This window comes from Rhinolophus ferrumequinum, chromosome 3 (genome assembly GCF_004115265.2).
Source record: "Rhinolophus ferrumequinum isolate MPI-CBG mRhiFer1 chromosome 3, mRhiFer1_v1.p, whole genome shotgun sequence".
In the NCBI taxonomy this organism is placed as follows: domain Eukaryota; kingdom Metazoa; phylum Chordata; class Mammalia; order Chiroptera; family Rhinolophidae; genus Rhinolophus; species Rhinolophus ferrumequinum.
Window position 1 is genome coordinate 31,492,667 of NC_046286.1, and position 25,363 is coordinate 31,518,029.

Consider the following 25,363-nt stretch of genomic DNA (forward strand, 5'->3'; position numbering starts at 1 on the left):
ACTCAAGTTCTCCAGAAACAGATGGCCACTCTCTTATAATAAAAATGATTTGCCTTACTTACCAAGCTTTTATTTAAAAATATATTCACTGGAATTTTGTTATGTTGTTCTTATACCATTTGTGTGAGGGAGATAAGAGACCAAGACATGAGCAGAAGAGTGTGAAGCCAGCCTCTGAACTTGTCATCACCTGCAAGGGATCTCATGGCTCATTAGACTCCGTGCTAGGATTACAATCGATCCATTTATGGACATTGTTCTTCTGTGTGAAAACTTGCTGCTGCCTTTTAAAAGGATGTCCTGATGATATCAAGTGCATGTCAGCAGGGTAAAATCAGAGTTTGGTTATATCACAGGCTTATATTTTAGTCTTGCCACATCAAAGCAGCATTTGGCCCCATTCCCATGTGGGGGCTAAAGAAAATAATAATACTTTTCCTCCCACCTTCTAAGATCTTCTAGCTAGGCTAGTAATCAAATTAACAGAGACAGAGCAACAGGAGTAAAATCAGATTTTAATATGTGCAAATGGGAAATTCACATATGCATGAAAATTCCAAAGACAGGCAAAATTGAGTGTATATGACATTTTGGATAGAGAAGAAAAGGGGAGGGGGCAGTGTGGTCTTAAATTTTAAAAGTGAAAATTGGCAATTTCCAGGTAATTAAGGAAGAGCAGAACACATGTGGCAGGTAAATTTTTGCTAGGCAACCCAGAAAACAGTGAGATATAGGGTTGAGGGACTGAGGGTGGTCAACAGACTCCTGCTTGCAGCCTCTCTATCTAATACTGAGGTGATTATGCCAACGTTACCTTCCTGAAGCAGGTTTTTCCACCTGCATCTCTTGGGCAGGAAAGCAGGGAGAGTCAGCTATTCTCTCTGAGTCTTTTGTTTCTTAATAATCAGCTTAAAATCAATATCCCACAAGACAGCTTTAGGGTAGAAAACTTTGGTCCCCTTCATCCATCTTTCTCAGACTTGCAGGGATTAAACTCAACCTAACTGATGCACAGCTGCGTCAGCAGCACCAACAGTGGAAACTGCAAGAGCTTGGTCAGCAACCCTTGGTGCGTACAAGTTTGTGGTTATGGTGATAGTGAAGGTCATGGTTGTTAACAATGGAAATTGTCAGTGTGTGAAGTTGACAGAACCAGTATATACAAGCCTAAGAAATACTAAGGAAATTCCACTCTGTAAGTTACTTCCTGCTTTCCATGAATTCCCTACTACAGACCACTTAGAAACATGTAAGGAAACTCCTGCATCAAGAAAACATGCTTTTTGAGGTTAAGCCACCTAAAGTACTAGCATTTCCTACCATTAAGATATGAGGGAGGCAAAGGAGGCAGCTCTGAACTCTATTCCCTGGGCAATCAAGTTGCTGAAGCTGGTGTGGAGGGAGCTGGAATGTTGGTTTTCAGAGGCCGCAAGTGAAGAGAACAAAACATTTCCAAAAGACAGTGTCGATATAAGAAATGTACAATCCTGTAGAGAATATTTATGGGTTTATTTGAGCCAAACTGATGACAATAGCCAGGAAGCAAAATCTCAACGGATTGAGAAAATACTTTTGCAGCTTATGTTATACATTAGAATTAAAAGAGGAGACGTAAGGAGGTTTACATGAAATCCATTGGTGGTAGATTAAGGGGGTGAAAGCAAAACAGGGAAATCTCTGGAATTGGATAAAAAGTAAAATAGAGAAATACACACTTCTTTTACATTGGTGGGTACAAGATAGTTAACATTTACAGCACGTAGAGACGGTATGTGGGCAAGAAGATAACAGTGAGGGGTTCTGTAGTCTCTAGTCTAGTGCCAGTGGTTGGGCCTTGGGGGGGGGGGAGAAAATTAACCTTTCAAAGGTTTGTTATCTTAGATGTACAAAGACAATAGAAAGGTAAAGATTGACCTTTGTCAAGGAAGCTACAGGCCTAGGGCATGACTACTAGTCATGACCTGCTTTTAGTTCAGAATATTTATGTTCAGACCATTCTGTGTGGTTAATTTCAGTCTCTGAGTTTATAAGGCCCACCATGCTGGCCTCGGCTTGTCAGGTTTAGTATATGGCCCCTTTTTCATTCACAGTGGTTTACAAATCATACAAGATGAACTCAGAAAGCACACCAGTTGGTAATTGGGAGTGCTTCAAAATGGGAGAAGCAGCCAAGCAAATGAACACTAAAAAGGTACTTTTTTTGAGTTGCACTCAAAATAGAAAGTTTAGTTTTGTTTATGATGTATGGTTTTAATAAGAAAAATACGTTCAAGATAAATTTCTGTCAAATTACTTTTTTACGTGTATCATTTCTGCCTTTAGTTTTCTTTTCCCTTACATAGAAAAAATGGAAACATGGTTTGAACCCATGTCCCTCCACTTACTAAGCATGTTTTCTTTTGTTATTTGGACTCTTGAAGTTTCTGTGTCCTCCCACCACTTAGGATTTATTGTGAGAGTCAGATGAATAGGCTCACAGCGACCTTTAGTTCCTACCCCTTTAAAAGAAAAATTGCATTGGACACTTGTTAAAAATAGCAAGAAAGACATTTTATTGTAATAGGGGTAAGAGACAATTGCAGAAGGGCAAAGAGATTGAACTCAACGTGCTGAAACAAAAGGCGGGAGGATTATTAACCGCTGGGGTCAGCAGATGGAAAAATACTGGAGGATGATAGAGGCAAGGTCCCCATGTGATTAGGCTATCCATGTTTGCTAATTATGGCTCCTCCCAATTAGGCTCCTACCCTCCTGCAGAGACTGGGGAACCACCTTCATTTCAAAGGGATGATTCCCAGGTCCTTAAGAAAGACATTCCTGGATTGTGAAAGATTTATATCTCAAAGGAGCAAAGAAAGAATGTACAGTTTCAAGTTTTCTAAAGTAAAAACTAAGGAAAAAGAGGTGGGACCTGCAGTTAGGAAGAAATGTGTCTGAAGTTTAGCAAAGCAGGGAATAGTAAGGCTTTCTTGATCACCTTTCTTTCTGTCTTCCTGTTAGCTCCTCACGTTCAATATGTTTCCTTTTCACAAAGCTTTGGCCTTTATTCAGTTCATCTTATATCATCTGATTCTTTTGGAGTCCATCTTATGTGAAGCTTTTCTTGCTTTGGGTTTTTTTTTTGGGTTTGTTTTTTTGTTGTTGTTGATGTTATTGTTTTTCCAATGTTGTTATTGTTTTTCTGAGTGTTTTTTGTTTTTGTTTTTCTTTTGTTTTTTGATTTTTTTTGGTTTGCTTTTTTTGCTCATTATCACTCTATGTCTACTCTCCTACCTAACAATAGACATTATTTTTTTAAACTACATGTAAAACAGTCCTATCTTGAAAGAGCCTTTTGTTTAATGGGAAGCGTGGAAAAGTAGGTTTAATTTTAAAAGAGTTTGGGGTTTGATTTAGTCGTAAACTAGGACTCCATCATTAACTTAATAATAATCGCCTCCTAGGAATTACTTTGTTGTTTTTTTTTTCTTTAACAATATTATTCTAAGCAAAAATTTTAACCAAATCATAAGTATAAGGAAAAGGAGGTTATGCACTTATTTTCTTATTTCCAAATTACACCATTTTTTCACTCTTCGTTTGTAATTGAGTAGCAAAGCAAGTTGAACTTTTTAATCCTTGGGTTATTGATGTTGTAGGTTTTCGCCTCAAAAATTATGTTTTGTGAATAATTAAATCATAGAAAGCTTCATTTATTTTCTACAAACAATTATTGAGTGGAGAAGGCATGCTGAAGTCAAGAAAATATCTTTCAGAGAAGAATCATAATTCCTAGGAGATGATTATTAAGATAATGATGAGGTCCTAATTTATGACTAAACCCCAATCAAAACCAAAATCTTACATCCACATGACCTGAACGTATTCAATCAGTTCAAGCCTTGATGGACTCCAAAGACTTGTATTAAAAAAAACAAAGAAAAAGACAAAGTTAAGATATTCTCTTCTCCCCTAGATATGTTTCTTAGACTCCTTTCCTACTAGCAGTGTGAGTATAGTAAAAATAGAGCTACTGGATCTTAATAAAAATGAAAGTGAAACTTGATATCCTAGATGCTGCAAAGTTCTGTCTTCTTTATATTTTAATTACGCATATTGCTTTGGAATCTTATCTACATTAAGCTCAAGTAAAAATTGTCCTTTTGCTTCTTTGGTTGTTATTTCATCAGTCTTTGTATGTAAAGGCTATATGTCCAGTTCTTTCTTTTGTTGTTGTTGTTGTTGTTGTTTTGTGCCATACTGAACATAGCACTTAACCATTCAGAAGTTCATAATGAATTATATTCTCGACTCCCACTTAGACTTGTCATGTCTTCAGAGGCATAATTTTTTATTATTTTTTTTCCACTGGATCTACCTCCAGAGTAAGGGCAGTTATTTCTATCAGTATTTTCAGTTTTGAAGAAATGTCCTAGTCTATTTTCTAAAATGGTTCACAAATTAAGGATTTTAACATGTTTCTGGTCTCCAAATCGGTTGCGAGCCACACATGAATCTATAGTTTTCAAACATTTGAGAGAAACGATAGAGCCATGTAAGATCATGAGCTAAAGAGTTCATTGAGTCCGGCCTTGGATCCCAGCGTGGCTCATACATTTTATGAGGCCTTGAGCATGTTGCTTTATCTATCTGAGCCTCACTTTCCTCATCTGCATGTGGCAATGATAATAAACAATAATATTTCCTAGAAGGATTATTGTAAAGTCTAAAAATAATGCAGCTAAAACACTTAGCACGGTGCCTGACATATAGCAGCCCCTCAAACAAAATGGGAATTTTAGCAATCATTGAAAATATAATTTTCCTAAATTTTACTTATCCTAAATATATTTGACCCTAAGACAAATCAGCATCATGTAATCCTTTCTTGTGATTATTAGTCATGAGATGTTCAAATTGTGACAGTGCAACAAGCCATTATTACAGTGAAAATTATTTTCACAGAATTTACTTTTCAGCTTAATCGAGATTGCTGATTAATAGAACATTAGTTATTCTTCATTAGAATTGTGAGATCATCCTTCATTTATATTAAGTTGCTGCTTTTTTGCTACCCTGTTTCCCCGAAAATAAGACCTAGCTGGACAATCAGCTCTAATGCGTCTTTTGGAGCAAAAATTAATGTAAGACTCGGTCTTATATTATATTACATTATACTACATTATATAAGACTGGGTCTTATATTCATTTTTGCTCCAAAAGACGCATTAGAGCTGGTTGTCCAGGTAGGTCTTATTTTTGGGGAAACACGATGTAAAGGAAATGCTCCTGACTTACTTTAATCATTTTTCTAGAACTAAGGGTAAATGTATACCTTTCTACACTATAGGTGAGGAAAAATTTTTCTTCTACCCTTCTAGTTTCTTTGGCTGCTCTAATCAAATTAACACAACACAGATTAACAGTAGAAAAAGAGATTTAATTCCCTAAGCATGAGGTCTCCATAAGAATATGAGCCGCAAAGGCAGGGTGGGAAGTTGAGGCTTATGTGCTCTCCTGAACAAAAGGATGGGTTAGGGGCCTGGGGCTGCCAAGGGGAGGAAGGGAATTCACAGGCCAGGCCGATAAGAGATGTTTGGTAATTAGATGTTTGTCCTGCCGTAGAGATAGGTCCTCCAGATAAAAAGTAATCTCTGGTAGATAGCTCTCTTTCTGGGCGTGCCCTCTATTTAAATTACTTTTGGTAGTTAAGGGAGTCTAACAGTTTTCTTTAATCTTCTGGGTCTTGATTGCTTTCAGCTCAAAATTGTCCACATGCCAAATTGGATCATTTTAGGAAGGCTCATTCTTAAATCCTTCACCAAGTAAGTTCCTTCACAATTACTCTGGGCCAGAGTTTGTGATGATGGGGAGAGAAACAGAATGAAACCAACTAGCCCACATAGGGATCAGACCTGCAGTCATGGTCTCATTTGTGGACCTCTAGCTGAATAGGCAACTTGATCTCAGACTTATGCAAATAATCAATATCCAGCTATTACCTGACCACAGAGCTTTCACTTATTCTTCAAACCCTCGTATAGTTGATTAAGGATACCATATATATATAAATATATCTATCTCTATCTATCTATATATATATATATATATAGATAGATAGATAGATAGATCTATATATATCTATATATAGATAGATAGATAGAGATAGATATATAGATATATATATGGTATCCTTAATATATATATATATGTGTGTGTGTGTGTGTGTGTATGTGTCATATATATATACATATATATATGACACATACACACATATATATATAATGTTGGTGTTGGGGTGAGGATTCGAAAATTACTGGGAATTTTCTTTTATACTGTAGAAATTTAGAGTGTATCCATGAATCACCCAGCACCATCATACTATCTACATAAGCCCTGTGATGTCTTTCTGTATTGTCATCCAACATTTGTATTTAATAATTTCTTTTTTTAAAGCAAGACCACTAACATTTATCTTTCATTTGCCACTATCCAAAGTCTTCAGCTCTGTCATATACAGAGTAACATATTGCCTCTTCTCATTCGTGGAAAAAATAAGAACACCTTCCTATTCATGGATTCATTAGGCTGAGAACCTGTGTACACAGCAGTGCATAGCAGAAATGAACTGGAAATAGGGCTTCTTCAGGAAGCATACATTAAGGGAGGTAAGCCAGGCACATCAATAACTATAAATATAGCAGTGCAAATACAGAAAGTGCTCATTCATTCAGTACTTCACTCACTCATTCACTCATTCATTCAGTAACAGAGTGTTTTTATTTCTTAACACAGGTCAGCATCAGGGCTCAATTCTGGGGTTATAATGATAAACAGCAACAGAATAATAGCAAATGGAAGCTCCCTCTTTGTTACTTTCACCCTAATGTGTACATGGTGGGGAGAGGCAGCAGTAGTGTAGACAGACGATCAAACAAGCTGTGATAATACAGACTTTGGAGATCAAGCAAGATTTTCCAGAGTATTCTATCATATGTGTCCCGATTTACCATGAGGTCATAGCTTCTTCTTATAGCCCTATCACAACGCATTGTGGTTTATGGTTAACGTGCCTCCTACACTACTTCTCTCTGTTTGGTTCTCAAGACATTGTAGTAGTTGTATTTGTAAAAATAACTTTTTTTTACCACCTCCAACTTTATTTCCCATTTATGTTCATACTCTAAGTTTCCAACTTGAGTATGAAGTACAGCTGCATTACATTCTCAGCAATTATGTCTTTTCATTTATCTGTATTCGATCTTAAAAACCATCTTCTATAAAGAACCAATCATATTGCAACTGATTAAAAAATGTAGTATAGTTAAATTTCTTACGGATTTCAGAATCACAAATGTGCCAAGTGCTACATTTTAAACAAAGCTAAGAGATGTCTCCATGCTTAAGTGGTTCACATTAAAAATAATTCAGGTTTTAAAAAAAATGTGAAGTATCGTAATCTCTGTTTTTTAAATAATTCGAATACAGGTATATTTCGAGTTCATGCAACATCCTGTTTGGAATAACAGTCAAATGAAGGCTACATTATAACCAAATCTCCTATATTGCTCTCCTTCACCTTTCCCTAACAATTTTGGAGCTCCTCTACTTGACCTCGTTCTGCCTTGAATTACTTATTTCTCTGTATTCCTCTCAAATATCTCCTCTTCTTTGTGTCCATTCTAGCTTTTTATGTTATTACAAAGGCTAAGATTTTTTTTTTTCCTCATAAGCCCGCCCAAATTCTGGGTTCAAGATCTGTAGTAAAGATACCAGAGGGTCACATACCTATTTGTTTTGATTCATTACAATAGACCAAGTTAACCAGGCATCCCAGTGGGAGGACTAGGAGAAGTGATTCTGCTGAAGGAGGATAGACAGAGTACATGGCTGGCACAAACATTACTCGCTGCCCCGGAGCTCCCCATCTCATATAAGTGGGTCTGATGGTTCAATCTAAGTTATGACTTAAAACTTACGAGTACATCCTGGTGGCAGCGTCACATGTAGGAAAATATGAAGCCCAGGAATCTTGACACAGATATGTAGGAAGTCAGGGAGGTGCAAGGTGAGAATTTTGTTTGGCAAGAAGTTTTAGATGTCTAGAATCCGCTCCAATATAATAGTTTTAGATGCTATAGATCGTTTCCAGTTTAAACAGATTCATTAAGACCATTTGGTGGGAAAGCAAACAAGACGTGCATCAGAGGGCATGATTTTGGGTCCTTGCTCTGCCCCTCCTGTGTGACTTTGGTAAAATCACTCATTTTCAATGGGCATGTTTTTTTTTAATCCATAAAATGAAAATTATAGTAATTTATCTACCTTTCCTATTGAGCATAAGGATCAAATGAGATAGTGGGTATTAAAGTGCTATGTAAAAGCTTCCACAATTTGTAAATATCATTTATTTCTAAGTGAAAGGTAATTTAGTGGAATTGAGGAAGATATGGTTCAGAGATTATCAAATGGAAAATTAGTATAATTTATACCTGTTGGTTCATAGATTATATTTACTCAGACACATTATTTTACCAATTATAATTTATTTTTTAATTTAATATTTTATCAATTAAGAGCCTGGTAATTCATGTCTGTCTTTTATATATTGTTATCAAATGTCACATTTAGCCTTGGCTCTTAGTTATAGGAAAACCCCAAACAACAGTGGTGTGAAAAATATAAAATGTGATTTCATTCCCATGGTAAATGTAGGCAGCTCCAAGTGTACCCATTAGGGACCCATTTCCTTTTACCAGATATTTTTTGCCATACTAAACTTGCAATTTCCACCTTAGAGTCCAGTATTGCTGCTCTACTTCCAGGGATCATATTAACATTCCATCTGAAAATAAAGAGAAAAAAGGAAAGAAAAGTTTCCAAAGAAAACTCTTTGGAAAGAGTACTTTCCGAAGTTTCCCATACTATTCTTACTTATTTTCTATTTGCAAGAATCTAATCATATGGCCTTAAAAGAAAGGATAGAAATTCTGTTTTTATTTGAAGCCCTATGTACTCAGGTATTATTTTAAAGTTTCTGTTATGACGGTAAGGAGTGAACAAGTATTGGGGGAAGCTAGTCATCTCCACAGTAACAGTGATGGAAAACTCCTAGCACTTACTCACCAATAAGCAATAGCATGCATGTTTAGACTAAAATCTCCTTTGAAATTGCTGATAACAGCAATTTCATTAATGTTTTTCAAAGAACAAATATTTACTGGATAAAAATCTATGTGCAGGTATTCCACTGGAAATAAAAGAGGAAAATAAATTCTTGACCCTTAGAAGCTATAATCTACGAAATAAGCATAAAAAGAGTTTCCAACACATAATGTGATAATACAAGAGAAAGATTTTGAATTCATGGAAGAGAAAAAAAGTGTTGTATTATTCTGAGATACAGTCATTATTTGCTATAGTCATGCATTAAATGGCATCCTAGAAATCTGAAAGGATGTGTATTCCTCTCAAAGTGCTTCATTTACTACAAGAGGATATTTCATGCATTGAGAGACTGTAATTGAGAACAGATTATGAATCATAATTTGATTTTCTTAGAAGTAAACACTTGGCATATTCCTGTTGGATTGAATAAGATAAATAAGTAGGTACTTAGAAAAGACAGATCGTATTTATATAAGCTTTATTTGAAATGATTCCATGATTCTTATAGTATCGGGTTCGCTTGAATCAAGTCGATTCTGCAGCAGCTCTTTTGCTTATGGAATCCTGTCATGAAGACATTGTGGTCAAAAAAGAGGACAGGTGCTGGATGTAATTGGATTCTCTTTCTTCTCCCTTTCCTGCTCCAATACTGACTTTGACTGCTGCCACGCCTCTCTCTCGAAGGGAAAATGTATGGAGAATAGAAGGAGGCAAGGTTGGAGGTGGGGTGAGAGGAACCGTTTTCACCCTCTTAAAAAGAGGAGAATGAAATTATAGCTCTCTAGAGAAGACCGGGAACACATTTCAACTCGTACTCCACCCCTTTCCACCCTCTCCTCCTCAACCTTGGGCCAGATCTCTCTTTCATTCTCTGTACTACTGTTATGTATGTAGATAAAAATGGAGGGAGTTTCTCAGCTTATCACATTAAACTGTATAATTTAAAGCCATGATATCAGAATAAAAGACTATACTTAAAATATTTCATTACATCTATTTTTGACTTAATCGTCTTTTGGATTTTGCTTCTCTTTTCTTGTTGACACTTTTTGCTGTTTTGGTTTTAAATAAAAATTTTAAGTATGATAAGGGGAAATGTTATAAAGCAGGACAGGTCATGTTGAAACCAAAAGAGCCTAATAATAAGAGCCTTTGGATCAACTCAGAAAGATTGTGATCCAGCTGTCACCATTTCTAGACAAAATTAGAGGCTGATGTTTTATATACTGCTATTTTTTTATGTTCGTAGAATGTTTTACTGTTGACGCTTGAACAACACAGGTTTGAACTGCACAGGTCTACTTATAGTCAGATTTTTTTTTTTAATAAATACTATAAATTTATTTTTTTCTCCTTTATGTTTTTCTTAATATTTTCTTGTCTCTTTATTGTGTGAATACAATATACAACGCATATGACATGCTAAATATGTACTGACTATGCTGGTATATAGTATATATTAGTATATAACATACTAAATATATATCGATTAGACCTCTGATCAGTAGTAGGCTATTAGTAATGAAGTTTTGGGCGAGTCAGACGTTATATGTGGATTTTCAATTGTGCAGGGGTGCCGGTGCCCCTCATCCCTGCATTGTTCAAGAATCAACTGTACTTCCTTCTTATTGTCAATCAACTTTCTGCTGGTCTAATTGAGGCTCCAGATTTAAAAGTGAGTTGTACTAATAAAATTTAGCTATGTTCTGTATTGATAAAAGCAATTGAGTAATTTTAGGAATCTGTTTTATACAAAAGAAAAAAATAATGTCAGTTCAGAATTTGAAGTGTCCTTATCTTCTTTACTCATTCCAGTAGTCCATTCTAAGCACATGTGTATACTATAGTTACTGGCAGATGTGTTTTTATCCTGACATAATTTTTTAATGCTTTTATGTCCTTATTTAAAATGTTTATAACTTGCCTAATGCAGGATTTTCCATACACTGGGTAGTCAATAAATATTTTGACCCTGAATGCCTCAATGACAAAACCCGTTAAGACTGGTAAAGAAAAAGATTACCTAGGGTTTATGTGGGCTGAGCTATTCTTTCCCAATAAATAAATATTTTCCAGAAAGGTATTTATAGGCATTATTTATAAAAGCAATGATGCTAGAAATAGCTTATTTTGCTACATGTTATTTTTGTCCAATCTGGACTATAGTATTCTGATCATAGTTATCTGTTCCTCATGCTGAGAAACTGAGAACCTAGCCTGGTAGGGTTCCAAACTTTCAAAGGTAATTGCTCACGTAAAGATAAGCAGTTTGAGACATCTTCAATCTTGCTTCAGAATAAGGGATGTGCTTCAAAGTGATTTCAGCATTTCTCAACCAGTGAACTGAAATCTTGATTTATTCTTGGCAATAGTTTGAATTCTTTCAGCAGAACTGGTTTATGTCTCCTTATGACAGAGTAGCAAGGAGTGTGTCCTACGAAGTCAAAGGTAAAGAAAATGGAACAGTGTACTGAAAGTCTGTTAAAAAGGGAAGCCAGAGAAAGCCCCCAAATGAAAAACTAGTAGTTCTCTACTTTTGCAGGCCACTGGAATCCACGGTTTCAGAGTTGGGTGGTCTATGCTATGGGTCTTTGGTCTTCCAGGGATAATGAGCTGATAAATGCATGATCGTACAGCTCAACAGAGGCTCAGTGCTGCCTGGCAATTCCATATTATCTGGCTTTCCAATTGTCAACAAAGAAAATTTCCAAACTGTTCGTATGTACTCAAACCTCTGATCTCCCTTCTACATCTTTAGCAATGGACTCAACTCCTACTCCAAAAAAAAAAAAAAAAAAAATTTGTAACCAGCACAGATGGGAGTTATCTTACCTTCCCACCACAAAGTATGCTAACTTTTCTACATGTATACCCAATCTTTCTTCTTCCTACCTGGATTAAATCAAGAAAGGACTTTCTTCTTATCCAAGGCCAGTTTTCCCATGTCCTTTAGATTCCATTTCTATCAGACTTTGGTTCCTCTTTATTTGGTTCTTTAGTTAACATTTAAACATACTTTAGTATTTCTCACTGTAAAAATAAATCTCATACCCACCTTCCCTTCGAATAATTATAAAAATACTGATAACCACAACTCATATATATATTTATCACTTAGCATATACCAAACATTTTCGAAGACTTTTCTATTATTAATTTGTTCAGGGGAGGGAACAGGTGTATTTTGCCATACTTAGCTCTGGATCTTCTTTCACTCTTGCCAAGGGAAATAGAGCCAACAAAAGGATGTTCTCTCCATAGAAATATCACTCTGTCACTAATAGCTCAGGAGATAATGAGTAATGGCTCCATGTAGTGTCATGAATATGGAGAGGTCAGTGGATATGTTATTATTAAATATAATCAAATAGGAATTGATAATTGATTGTGTGGGGGAGAATCACAAGGATGACATTTAGGTTCCTGCTTGAGAATGATAGTGTTCTTTCCCCAAAAAAAAGAATTGATATAAGGAGAAGTGTGAAGAGTTCATGTTTGGACATGTTGGGCTTAAAATATCTGGGTTTGGGCAGCTCAGAGATAAGCAGGTAGGGATTTGAAAGGTAGGCATGAATGGGACTGTCCGAGCTCAGGGATGAAATTGGTACTTTGGAGTAGAAGTTCTTTGAGATCTCTACAAATCTTCATGTCCAGCATCCCATGACTGGCCCAGTGATTGCATTCAGCATAATTAATTTATGGTGGTTGTTCAACAGCAGGCGTTCCCCTCAGATTTCTGGAGAAGTCCAGAGGAAAGGATCAAATGATAGTCTGCCTTCTTCCTGAACTCCCAGCATTACTCTGTGTTTGCTCCTTTTTGCCCCTACACCTTTGATTGTTAGGTATTTGATTCTGTTTCCATAGCAAATTTTATAAAGCTATCTGTCAGTTCTGATAGCATCCTAAATTAAAATATGACTGTATAGCAGAGAGCTCCATTTTTTATTACGCTTTTGAGAACTTTAGGAACTTGGCTAAATCTTGATAAGTAGTAAGTATAATGGGTTGAGAATTTGCATGAATAGTCATTATTGTTAGTAGTTTTTAGAAGCCACTGAGAACTAAGCACTGTGTGTGTGTGTGTGTGTGTGTGTGTGTGTGTGTGTGTGTGTGTATATATATATATAAAATAGGTAATTTTAAGGTGACCCTATGTAGTAATATTTTCACTTCCGTCTGACAGATGAAAATTGAGGCTGTCAGAAGTTAGGTAATTTGGACAAGTTCACACATTTGGTAGCTTCAATTGCCAAGAGTTAGTCCGTGATTGTCTAAGTGGCTGATTGTGAACCCTGGATGCACATTAGAATTATTTAAGGAGGCTTCATTCTAAAGCTCAGGCTGCACCTCAGACCAATTACATCAGAATCTTAGGGGGGGGCGTACTAATAGATCCATATTTTTAGAGCTCCCCAGGTGACACCACTGTGCAGCCAAAGTTGAGAAATACTAGGCTGCTTGTAAAACCTAGGTCATTTTCATACTCTGCCACCTCTGAATCCAAAGTTGTTTTCCTTCCACATTGAAATAGTCTTGTGAAAACATGTAGACTCTTGATTAAACTTGATAAACAGAATAAATCAGTGTCTTCTTGATAGAAAAACATTATCTTCCTCTGCCTTCCAAGTCATCAAAGAAACTCTTTGAAAGCCTAGAAACCCCAGCCACAGGTCTACTGTTCTGTTTGTTCTGCTTGTTGCAAGTTGAAGGCAATTTTATAATTATGATTATCCCTGTGTTTGAGTGACTCTTTATAGGGCTTGATTCCCTCTACAGATATAGAACACAGTGTAAATCAATTCGTAGAGCTCATAACACATTTTGAAATTTGTAAATTATTAGTAAGGCTTTAATTGAACTCTTGGCCTTATTTAGCAACTGACTTTGGATTTCATTTCTAATAAAGTTGTTATTTTTTAAGCCTGGAGATAACAGTATATAACGAAGCATCTGCTGTGCATGATGTATCAATGTCTGGATTTTCAAAGGACGCATTTCAAAGAATCAGATTTTCTTCTTATGTATGATAAACTTTCCAAGGTCTTCAAATTATAAACACGTTTTCTGCAAGACACATATTTTTTACATCTGTGGAACAGATTTTTATCTCTCTTCTATTTAGCATTTATTTTCTCTTTAATAGAGCCACTTTGTTTTATTATGAAATTATGAAAATCCAGCAAATGGGAGTTGTTAGTGTTTGAGGTACTCATGTTTGTAAACTGCTTGTATTGCTCCTTTACTCATTAGCTATCTCATACCATACGTGACTTTATATTAGCAATTTCTTCTATTTATTAGGGTCAGAGATTTTGATTATGCAGAAAATAACCTGCTCACCCCCAATAAATTTAATGAACACTTTTTTTTCAAAACAAGTAGATCAGAAAGATAATATGTTTCTCATCATAGCTTTCCACCATAGCTTTTGAACAAGTGTTACAACTTTTGTTTAATGGTAAATCAAGAGTTTTTAAAAGAGAACTAAAACCCACCATGTATCTTCCATTGATATTTTCCATTACATGTGGAGGGAAAAATGTGCAAGCTAAGTATTTGGGTCTATGAGAGACATTTGTCAGTGGTCTAAAAAATGACATAACCATTGATGTGGTATATCACAGCAGCTATGGTTTGTGAGTTTGAAGACAGTGGCATTAATAAAACTTCTGATTGAATCCTTAACACTATAAAACTTTCAATTTAATGTTATGAAATGATGAAGCTTATGGTGACAATGCTCACTGGGTTTAATGGTGCATCTCATTTAGATTGAGGTGCTGTATCCAGATAATCTCAAAGTACATTTGCACATGTTTTAATGGAGTCTACATACGAAAATGAAAACGATATCTTTAAAGGGAGCTTTTTGTGTTTGCTTTAGTTGTTGGTGATTTGAACAATAAGGACTCATGTAATATCATTTTGTTTGTTTGTCATAACATCTATTTATTTACCAGCTGCACAGTTTTATTTTAAAAAGAATTTGAGGTGGCTTAAAGGATATAGTTTAACTGTATAAAAGTTAATACTAGCAAAATCAAGGTCCTTCACAGCACAAGACAACATACTGTAGTGAAAAGAGCACAGGTTTTTTCATTTGCTACCTGTGTAACTCCACACAGTTTATTTAAACTCTCTGGCTTTATTTTCTTGTTCATAAAGTATTTACCTTTCAGCATTGCTGTGAAATTGATGTTTAAGCAGAGGAGGTGCTTGATAAGTTAGTTTTTTTATCATCTTTTAAAATGCACTCAAACATCTTCAGATATGTTTTTGCCAAATAAAAATCAATTCACATATTTGATTAAGCTTTTAATTATGATATTATCAGCTGTCATTTATTGAGCACCTATTATATGTGAAATTATGTATTATCTTTGTGTAAAGCCCTTTTATCCATTATCTTATTTCACCCTCACAATAATTCATTTTTAGTTCTGTAAGAAAAATATCTGAATAATTCAAATAAGAATTGCTTCATATGGAGAAATTATTTCAGTTTGTCTAAAATTGTTGAAATGTGATAACTGCAAATTCCTGATTTCTCCTTAAATACTGTGGTTAAAGTATACTAAAATGTTTCATCTCGATATTCTGTTTTTTATATTTCCAACAAAAGCAAGCTTCTCTACATTTGTATTCCATCGAGGCTTTTTTGTTTTAATATCATGTGTTTCTCATCAAAAACATTTTCTCTTTTGCTTTTTGAAATATTCACAAAATAGGTGTCTAAAACTGCTTATTTTTAAATGCTTAAATTCATTCCTCTCTAATTTATTTGAATGTTGGGAATAAAGTTAGAATAATATTTTGTTCTTAGAATATTTGAAAACCTGCCAAATGAAAAGAATAAATAATTATATTTCACATTTTAAGAAATTAATCACTGTAATAACGTAATAATATTTTTCAAGTTGGAATTAAATTATCATTAAAGTTTGAAATAAATTAGTAAAATAGATATCTCTGGTAAATCAAATAAGAAATAGGAAACAGACAAGTATCCTTAGAAATGCAAAAAATAGTATTTCTTAAAACCTATGAGATATTATATACAATTGTATACTGACACATTAGAAAATATAAATAAAATGGATAATTTCCTTGGAAAACATAAATTGCTAAAATTAATTCAAGAATAAGTGGATAGCCCAATGAGATCTTCAATTAGAGAGTATTCATAGTATACTAGCGTTTTAGAGCTAAAGAAACCTTTAAAGACCACACAGTAAAAATGTCATAATTTGTAAGTGAGAATGTTGAGATCCAAAGGCAAACTAAAAAAATCCCATTCATTAACTTTGCAATGAGGTAATTCCTGTGGAAAGACAATTCAAGGAAGATGCTAGAAGGCAAGAAGAAAATAGGTGAGCAAGTAGTAAAGGAGTTGATATAAAGCTGAACATTTCAAGAAATTTGACCCCAATTGGAAAGAGAGAGAGCAACCCAATGAGAACCAGTGAGAATAAACCAATAAAAAATGGTGGTTGATTGGTTGTTTGAAGACAGAGATTTCCTCGGATTTGTAGGCTAAGAGATTATATAAGCATATAGGCACTAACTGAAGGAGGAAAGTATAGAGTTATCCAAATATGGGATCAAGAGTCGTCACTCTATCAAGTTCTTTACATGTACCATGCCATTTAATCTTTACAACAATCCTACAAGGTTGGTGCTACCATGTTTCCCCAAAAATAAGACCTAGCCGGACAATCAGCTCTAATGCGTCTTTTGGAGCAAACATTAGTATAAGACCCCTAATGTTTGCTCCAAAAGACGCATTAGAGCTGATTGTCCGGCTAGGTCTTATTTTGGGGGAAATATGGTATTATTATATTCATTTTTAGAATGAGGAAAGAAGGCACAGAGGTTTTAGTAACACCCAATAAATGTAGCAGTCAGTGTGTGAACCCACAGTGTGACTTCAGGGACCTGCCTCTTAGCTCTATTACACCGTCTCCTGGGAGAGGAAGAGCCTGCTTTGGAAAGGAGGAGGGAGTAAAGGGAGTTAGGGGACAAGGAATATGAAGATATTACTAAAAGATTTTGAGGATTAGACTATGACTGAACAAAAAAATATTAAAAGTCTATGTGCACAAGGTCTGGGGTCAGAGACAATGTTTTAACTCCTGTTCATCACTCATTAACCATGAGATGTTGGCCACGTTACTTACTCTCTTCCAAATCTTTATGTGCAAACTGAAGTCAGATAATCATCTGACTACACATATTATTCTGTTTTATGTCATTATGAAAACCCTTTATCCTGTTTTCTTCTTTTTAGACTTTCTGGGCTTTTTTTTTTTTTTTTTGTATTTGGTTTTCTCTATGACTTAGAGTTGGTTTGTCAAACTAAAAGGGAAAAAAATGATTAAGGTTTGATGAGAATTGCCTTGAATCTATTTATCAATTTAGGGAAGACTGACATTTATATGACATTGAGTCTCCCAACTAATGTGCATAATATGTTTCCCATTTAGTGAAATCTTGTTTTGTGTCCTCCAATTAAATGTTATAATTTTCTACATAAAGCTCCTGCACATTTTTTAAAGGTATTTGAGGTGTTTTATGGTTTTTTTATTATTATAAGCAGGACCTTTTCTTTCATTCGATAATCTTTCCCTAGTGATTTTGTTTTATAGGTGCACTTTCTATTTTCAATCCCTGAAAAACAGTGTTTTTATTGAAGTTTTTTTATTTTTGTTACCTCTATTTATTGTCTCTTCTGACTTCCCACTTTTCCCTTTTCTTTGCTTAGCTTTGTTTTTTTTTTTTTAACTCTTCCCCCCCCATTGGAAGATTTTCTCAGTTATCTGATTATCCTTGGGTGCACATTCATCTATAAAAGCAACTCCCTAAAAAAGACTCGAAGCCTTACGTGGGTAGATGGATTTATTGAAAGGTAGATTTGACAGTATGTTAATCAAGGATGAGCTACTGAGTATGAAAAAATGTCCCCCTCTGGGGAAGAATTTTAATCTCTGATCTGCTAACATTCTGGGAGTAGATGTGAGCGGGGAGAAAGGGAGGTCCCTATAGTTTCATACATACACTTGTTATCTGCCTTGTACATCTACTCACTAATGAGACTAGTGTCTGAGTTAAAATCCAACCCATTCAATTTTCCACACTAAACCTCCCAGTTCAGTGCTGGGCTGCATTGAATTGAGGAAGAAACACAGAGTTCTAACTATTCTGTGCATAGATTTCTCAACCAACCTCTCTCTTTTTCAGCCCCATGCAAACCTCTGTCCTCCTTCTCTTTCTGCCCCTATTCTTTCCAAGTGTTAAACCCTTCAGGTCTTCAGAGTAATGACTCCATTACAACCTATATTTCCATCATCACCCGCCACATCCTACAGGTACTTAGTTTATACTTTCTCTGCCATTATAAGTCAGTTATACCCCTTTCCTTCAACATCTGAATTTGTCAACACCTTGAGTTCACTGTTATCTACTGCCTATTCTCTTTTTCCTGTGGCTTACTAACTTGGTCATTTTAACATGGTTTGGGAGGAAGAGAAGAGAGAAATGATTAATTAGAAATGTTGATTATGATTAATTAGAAATTTTGTTTTTTCCAATGGATATTTTTGGTGTATAGGAAAATTAGTTTTGTATATTAATCTGTGTACAGAAAATATAATTTTTGTATGTTGATATTGTATCTAGCTACCTGTTGATTCTGATTATTATTTCTGGTAGTTTAAAAATTGATCCTCTTGTATTTTCTAATAAGGAGATGTATTATCTGTAATGATGGCAATGTTGTCTTTTTCTATTGCTTCTTTTTGTATTGTTCCTATACATTTTAAAATAGTAGAGATAATGATCAACATACTTCCTTTATTCATAACTGATGGGAATATTTTGAATATTTCACTATTAAATATGATTTTCATCATATGTTTTGGAAAAAAAACCTTAATAAGTAACAGTGTTCTCCTCTATTCATAATTTGCAAAGAAGATTTTTTAAAATGATAATTGAGTTTTGAACTTTGTCAAGTTTTTTCACATTTATTGTTATCACATTTCCTTATTAAAACAGTAAATTATATTGAGGTCATTTTGATGTTGAATCATCCTGCATTACTAGATACAATCTTATTTGATAGTGATTTTTTGTCCTTTTACTGTATTTCTGGGTTTGATATTTAATACTTTAACATTTTATATAGGTAAATAAAGTGCCTTATAGTTTTCTTCTTAATTTTGCTGTCAGTGTTATACTAGCTTTATAAAATGATTCAGATACTTCTAATCTTTTCCTTTGACCTGGAAATATTTTATAAAATGGGAATTATATATCCCTTAAGTTTGTAAGAATTTGTAAATTTTTATGAAATTTTTATCATTTGTGAAGGATTTTTTTTTATTATCTTTCAATTTTATTAATTTTTATCTCTCAGGCCAATTTGATTATTTATGTTTTTCTAGAAGAATGCCACTTTATGTAGGTTTTCAATTTTACATATATACAGTACATGCTATTCTTTTATGATACTTATAATAGGCTTTTTTATTCCTAATATTTATTTTGTCTCATTCGCCATCATTAGCAAAACAAAACAAACAAACAAACAAAAAAATCACAGTTGCCAAAGGTTTAATTGTTTTATTGGCCTTTTCACAATTGCCAAAAATTTGTTTTATTGGCTTTTTCAATCAGCTTGGATTTTACAGATTCATTATACTGTTTTTTTATTCTTTTTTCCTTTCTGTTTTGTTAATTTTGGCTTTTATCTCTATTAAATTTCTTCTTCTGATTTCTTTAAGTAGGCCATTTATTTTTATTTTCTGTTGTTTTCTAATGTGTTTCTCCAAAAATAAGACCCGGACAATCAGCTCTAATGTGTCTTTTGAAGCAAAAATTAATTATAAGACCTGGTATCATATCATATCATATATCATATCATATCATATCATATCATATCATATCATACCATGTCATGTCATGTCATATCCGGTCTTATAGTAAAATAAGACTGGATCTTGTATTAATTTTTGCTCCAAAAGACACATTAGAGCTGATTGTTCCAGGTAGGTCTTATTTTCGGTGAAACACAGTATGTAGGGCTATAACTCTCCTGAGTACTGTCATATCAAAATTTCACAAGTTTTGATATATGTATTGCCTTGTTTTCCAGTTCTAAATAGTTTATCATTTAGTTTTTAATTTATTTTTAATTTATTAATTCTTTAGATATTTTACCCCCATGGGGTACAGAATTTTAATTTTAATTTCTAATTTCATTGTGTTATAGTTTGTGAAAATGTCCTGCATGTTATACTTTCATAATATACTCTTTTATTTTCTGTCCTAGGACTAGTTAACTTCTATAAATATTCCATTTATGTTTTAAAGAACTGTACATGCTCTGTTTCTTATGTATAATATTGCAAAGAGAGGCAATTAATATTGCAAAGAGAAAATTAATCACTTTTATTGATTATTATAATATTCCATATTATTATATTTCCCCTTTTTCTGTGACTTACTGAGCTGCATGTTAAGTCTTTCATTTTAAACTTAGTTTGAAAGTTTATCCTTGTAGTTTTCTCAGTTGTTTTATATACTTTGAAAAATCATTAGTTTCATAGAGAAGTGTCACTTTGGAAACTTTTCTATTGCCTGCTCCTTTTATCAGTATGAAAAATTATTCTTCATCTTTAATGCTTTTTCTCAATGTTATCACTGTGACATCTCATTTTAGCATATTAGCATTTATTGACGTAATTTGCTCTTTCCATCTCTTTATTCTAAATCTTCCTAGGTCATTGGGTTTGAGGTATGTCTCATAAATACAGTACGGGATTTTGATTTTTTTATACAATATAGAAGTTGTTAACTTTTAACTAGTGAATTTACACATTTCCATTGTGATTTCTGATATTCTGATTTCTGATATTCTTTTTGTCTTCTTTGTTTATTTTTTCTATTTACTATGTTTCCTAGTTTGTTGTCCCTTTGCTCACCTTTAACTGGACTGATAACATTTTTCTTCAGTTCTGTATTTCTCTACTATTTTGCAAACATATGATTTGTTTCTACTTTTCTGTGGTTACTTTCACATTGTTAACAAAAATGCTCAAACACTTTTTTCTAACATTTGGAGTTAATCAGTATCTCTCATATTCCTGAGAACCAAAAAAAAAAAAGCTTAGCATACTTAATTTCCCCCAGCTCCCTTGCAACTTTCATCTATGTCCATCAGAAGTATTATCTTGATATTTATATCCAAGTGGCTATACTTTAAAAGTGTAGATATGTATAAGTTTTTAAATAAAAATTAATTTAGACTTAATATATTTCTTTGTTGTCCATTGCTTCTTTTGTCTCATTCCCTCTTCCTGGATTTCTTCTTCTTATCATTGGTTTATATTGTCTCGCAGCTCTTTCAGAGATAATCCTGAGGTAGTAAACTTCAAAGTTCCTATCAATTCTAAAAATATCTTTATTTCTGCCTCTCAATTGAATAATAGTTTGGTTGGGTACAGAATTCTATCTTCAAAGTCATTTTCCCTTAGAATTTTGAAGATATTATTCTACTGTCTTCTTGAATCCTGGGTTGCTCACGTGAAGTCTGATGTCAATTTGATTCTTACTTCTTTGTAAGTAATCTTTCTTTTGACTGTGATAGCTTTTAAGATTTTCTCTTTATTCTTGATGTTCACATGTTTTATCAAAGTATATCGGGGTGGGAGGTGTTTGTATATGTTCCATATTCTATTTATCTTGCAGCCAGGAGGATCTTTAAAGTTCTGAAAAATTTTTGCATAATATTTCTTTAAATGCTGTCTTTTACCCCAATTTTCTCATTTTTGTCCATCTGGAAGTGCTTTTAAGCTGATGTTAGAACTTCTGTATCATCCATGTATCTTAAATCTCCTACTTTCCATTATCTTAATCTCTGCTCCCAATATTTAGCTTTGGATCCTCTTTCAATGTGCACTCATCTGCTTTCTGTTTTACAGGCATTTCTCACAGTATCTAGTCTGCCACAGTTTATGCTTGTTTTTCCTTTCCAGTTATTTCATGAAATGTTTTCTACTGTCTCTAAGGATCTGGTGTGAAGGGTATACATGAGGGTGATAGGTATAAACAGTGCTCAGTTTTCCAATTTAAATACCTTTTCAAGTTTTGTGGTATTTGTTAACCACACTCATCAGCTGTAGAACAGGACCAGATTGGGGGTTGGCAATGGAGACAGTGAGCTGTGAAGACCCAGCTGCAGATGAGTCAAGAGCAGACACACAGAGGCTAAGGGGAAGCTGTATGACTGAGGTCATGACAGCAGGGCCAGAGGTAGCAAGAATTGAACAGGTGACAAGAAAGGAACTTGTTTATATAAAAGGAGAATCAGAGTTTGAAGTTTATAAGTAGAAAAATCTCCAGTACTGAGGGGATCCAAGGGAAAGTTGGTCTTTGTGAGTTGTTGATGTGGGAGAAGAGATTAGAGAGAAAGTATATGCATTCCTTAGGTTGAAACAGCTTACCTCCATACTTGGAACACTTTCAGGACATATATGAATATTCATCTGACCATAGTAGAATGGTATTGCCCATAGAGATGGATCTTATTTATCTAGTTACTATGCATTTGTCCACACGTGTTGTGGAAAAACAACTCTCTAGAGAGACCTGAATTATTAAAATAAATGTCAGTAGCCCAAGATTACATGTATTTCAATTTGTGTTAGAATTAACATGGGTATTAGGAAGTCCCAAAGTAACAAACATAATATAGAGAAAGCAAATTAATTGTGTGTTCTGAGACATTGAGCATTTTATTATTTCTTATAAAATTTCAGTGTATGCAGTACTTAGTATTTAACATATCAACATTTTTACATTGTTTTATATAACCCTATATTGATAGTTCAAAATGGAGAAGGGAAAGCTTGCTACCCAAACCGCTGAGATGAGACAAACTGGTGGAAGGAAGTGACGTGTGAATTAGAAAGTGTAACTAGTCTTTAGGTATTGAATGGAAGTTTTCTTTGAAATACAGATCAGGAATGAGCAAAGTAACCAGCCTGAAGATGTTTAAACCTTAACTTGTAAAACAAAAGTTTCAATGTCTCAAGTGTAGCAGGAATCTCAATTAGTTAAAGTTACTGCAACATGCATGTAAAAGAGTAAATGAATGAGGCAGAGGGTGCTAGGAATCCATGACTTTACCATACTGCAAGTTATCATCTTTGTAAGAATAAATTTAAGTAGAATTAAGTACTACATGAAATAAGAATCACATGCCGAGAAAGCTTATACTTTTGTTAGTACTATTTAAATGATAATTATAATCGGTTGAGCACTTGCTGTATACTTAGCACAGTGCTGCTCAGCTTCTGTGCATTATCCCTCATCGTTAAAACAATCTGGTGAGATAAACATGGTAAAGTTCTTTTTATAGGATTAAAAGACCTGGAAAGCTAAGTTAACATCTGGTGAATTTCAACAGAATAAACAAATAATATGAATAATTTGGGCCTAAATTTAAAAAAGATATTTGGCTTTAGCAGTGGATTGGAGTGGAGGTGGAGGATGGATGTTGTATTTGTATTATTTTTTTATGAGTTTTTATGATTTTTTTTCTAGTTCTATGTTTGCTCTTTTCAATTTTTGGAAACAGCAAGACTGAGACTGACAAAAGGAGAAATTGTTTAACTGGTTCTGGTATATAAAGACTTGCATTTTAATAAGATATACACAAAGAAATTATACCAATAGTGAAATAAGAAGCAGCATTTACCAAGATGAAGTTGATCATCTTTTCAGACAAGTCAAAGGGACTGAAGGTTGGAAAATTTACAGTGATTAAGTTGTATAAAAAAAAAAATCTATGAATTCATGGCTGTGTACTGCCAGTGACTCGATTAGCTTTTTAAACTAATTTGATTAAGACACACATTCTAATGTAATAACAGAGAGTAATGTATTAGGTACTTTAAGATACATAAGTTATTTTTATACTAGGCTATTAGCCAAACCACTTTATGCTTTGCTCTTATACCTTGAATATCACACTTGTATTAAAGCAAAGTAATTTTTTTTTCTTTTCAGAGGCCGTTGCTATGTAATCTGAACATTGACACAAAAAAACAGCAAAGAATTATCGGTTGAAAAGGAAGGATAAAGAATGTAGCCAAAAGAATTATGCAAGATGTCTGTAACATAAATTAAACCAAAAAAAAGGACCATTCCCATAATTATATTTCAAGAAAAAAAATTCAAGTAAAGCAGTGATTTTAATCTCCCTTGAGTTTAAATGTACATTCAGGCTTCTTCTGATAAAAAATTGAACATACACATGGAATTAAGGCATTTTTTTTCCTATAATAGATAGTGTATACAGCATAAAGACTACATGATTTCTAATTTCTGTAAATAATTACTCTGTCTCAGAGGAGAGGTAGGTATTTGAAGTAAGAGCAATGAGTTGGTGATTACCAATCCGCTGAAGGACAGACACATGATTCCACCATATTTAGTGTGAGTCTTTTTTGTTTTCACAGAGCATCTGTACGACCACCACTGCATTTTTGCACTTTTTCTTCCTGGCATCGTTCTGTTGGGTTTTAACTGAGGCGTGGCAGTCGTATATGGCTGTAACTGGAAAAATTAGGACACGACTTATAAGGAAACGCTTTTTGTGCCTTGGATGGGGTAAGCATGTTTATTTACCCTTTGTGCTCTTACTAAAATTACTCAACACATATACAATAAAGCAGTAGAGTGTGATTATCTCAGGATACTTTTATTTGTGTCCAATTTGATATACGGAAGTGGAAATATGTGAGGCTGGTCATTTTGTAACATTCTGTGGGCATCTGAAACTTTAAAAAGGAATAAATATTGGACGACCATGTATTAGGTTGGTGCAAAAGTAAGTGTGGTTTAAAAGGTTAAAAATAATTGCAAAAATCGCAATTACTTTTGCACCAACCTAATAGCTAGTCAGTTAACAATCAACAGGGGGTGGAGTCAGAGGAGGCCTGATATATTTACAGTCCGAAAAGCAAAATGTTCTCTGCTGATATGTTCTGAAAATGCAAAATATTTAAAAATGTTCAGGGGCTCCAAGTCATGTACACTAGTCATGTACCTCCCACAAGAAAACTCTGAGGAATCCATTCAGAGAGTGTGCAAAACAATTAAAGACTACAGCTATTCATGTCACAGGGGAAAAGCCACTTACAGATTGAATGAA

At 34.2% G+C, this 25,363-nt stretch overlaps 1 protein-coding gene across 5 annotated transcripts in view; it reads left to right on the forward strand.

Annotated features, from left to right (window-relative positions):
• Nucleotides 1–25,363, forward strand: part of ADGRB3 (adhesion G protein-coupled receptor B3) — a 677,430-nt gene that overhangs the window by 594,639 nt on the left and 57,428 nt on the right. For all 5 annotated transcript variants that reach the window (XM_033102727.1, XM_033102728.1, XM_033102729.1 and 2 more), the window contains one exon: nucleotides 24,669–24,819. In XM_033102727.1, coding sequence (XP_032958618.1) covers nucleotides 24,669–24,819 — 151 coding nt within the window. The remainder of the gene's footprint in view (nucleotides 1–24,668; nucleotides 24,820–25,363) is intronic.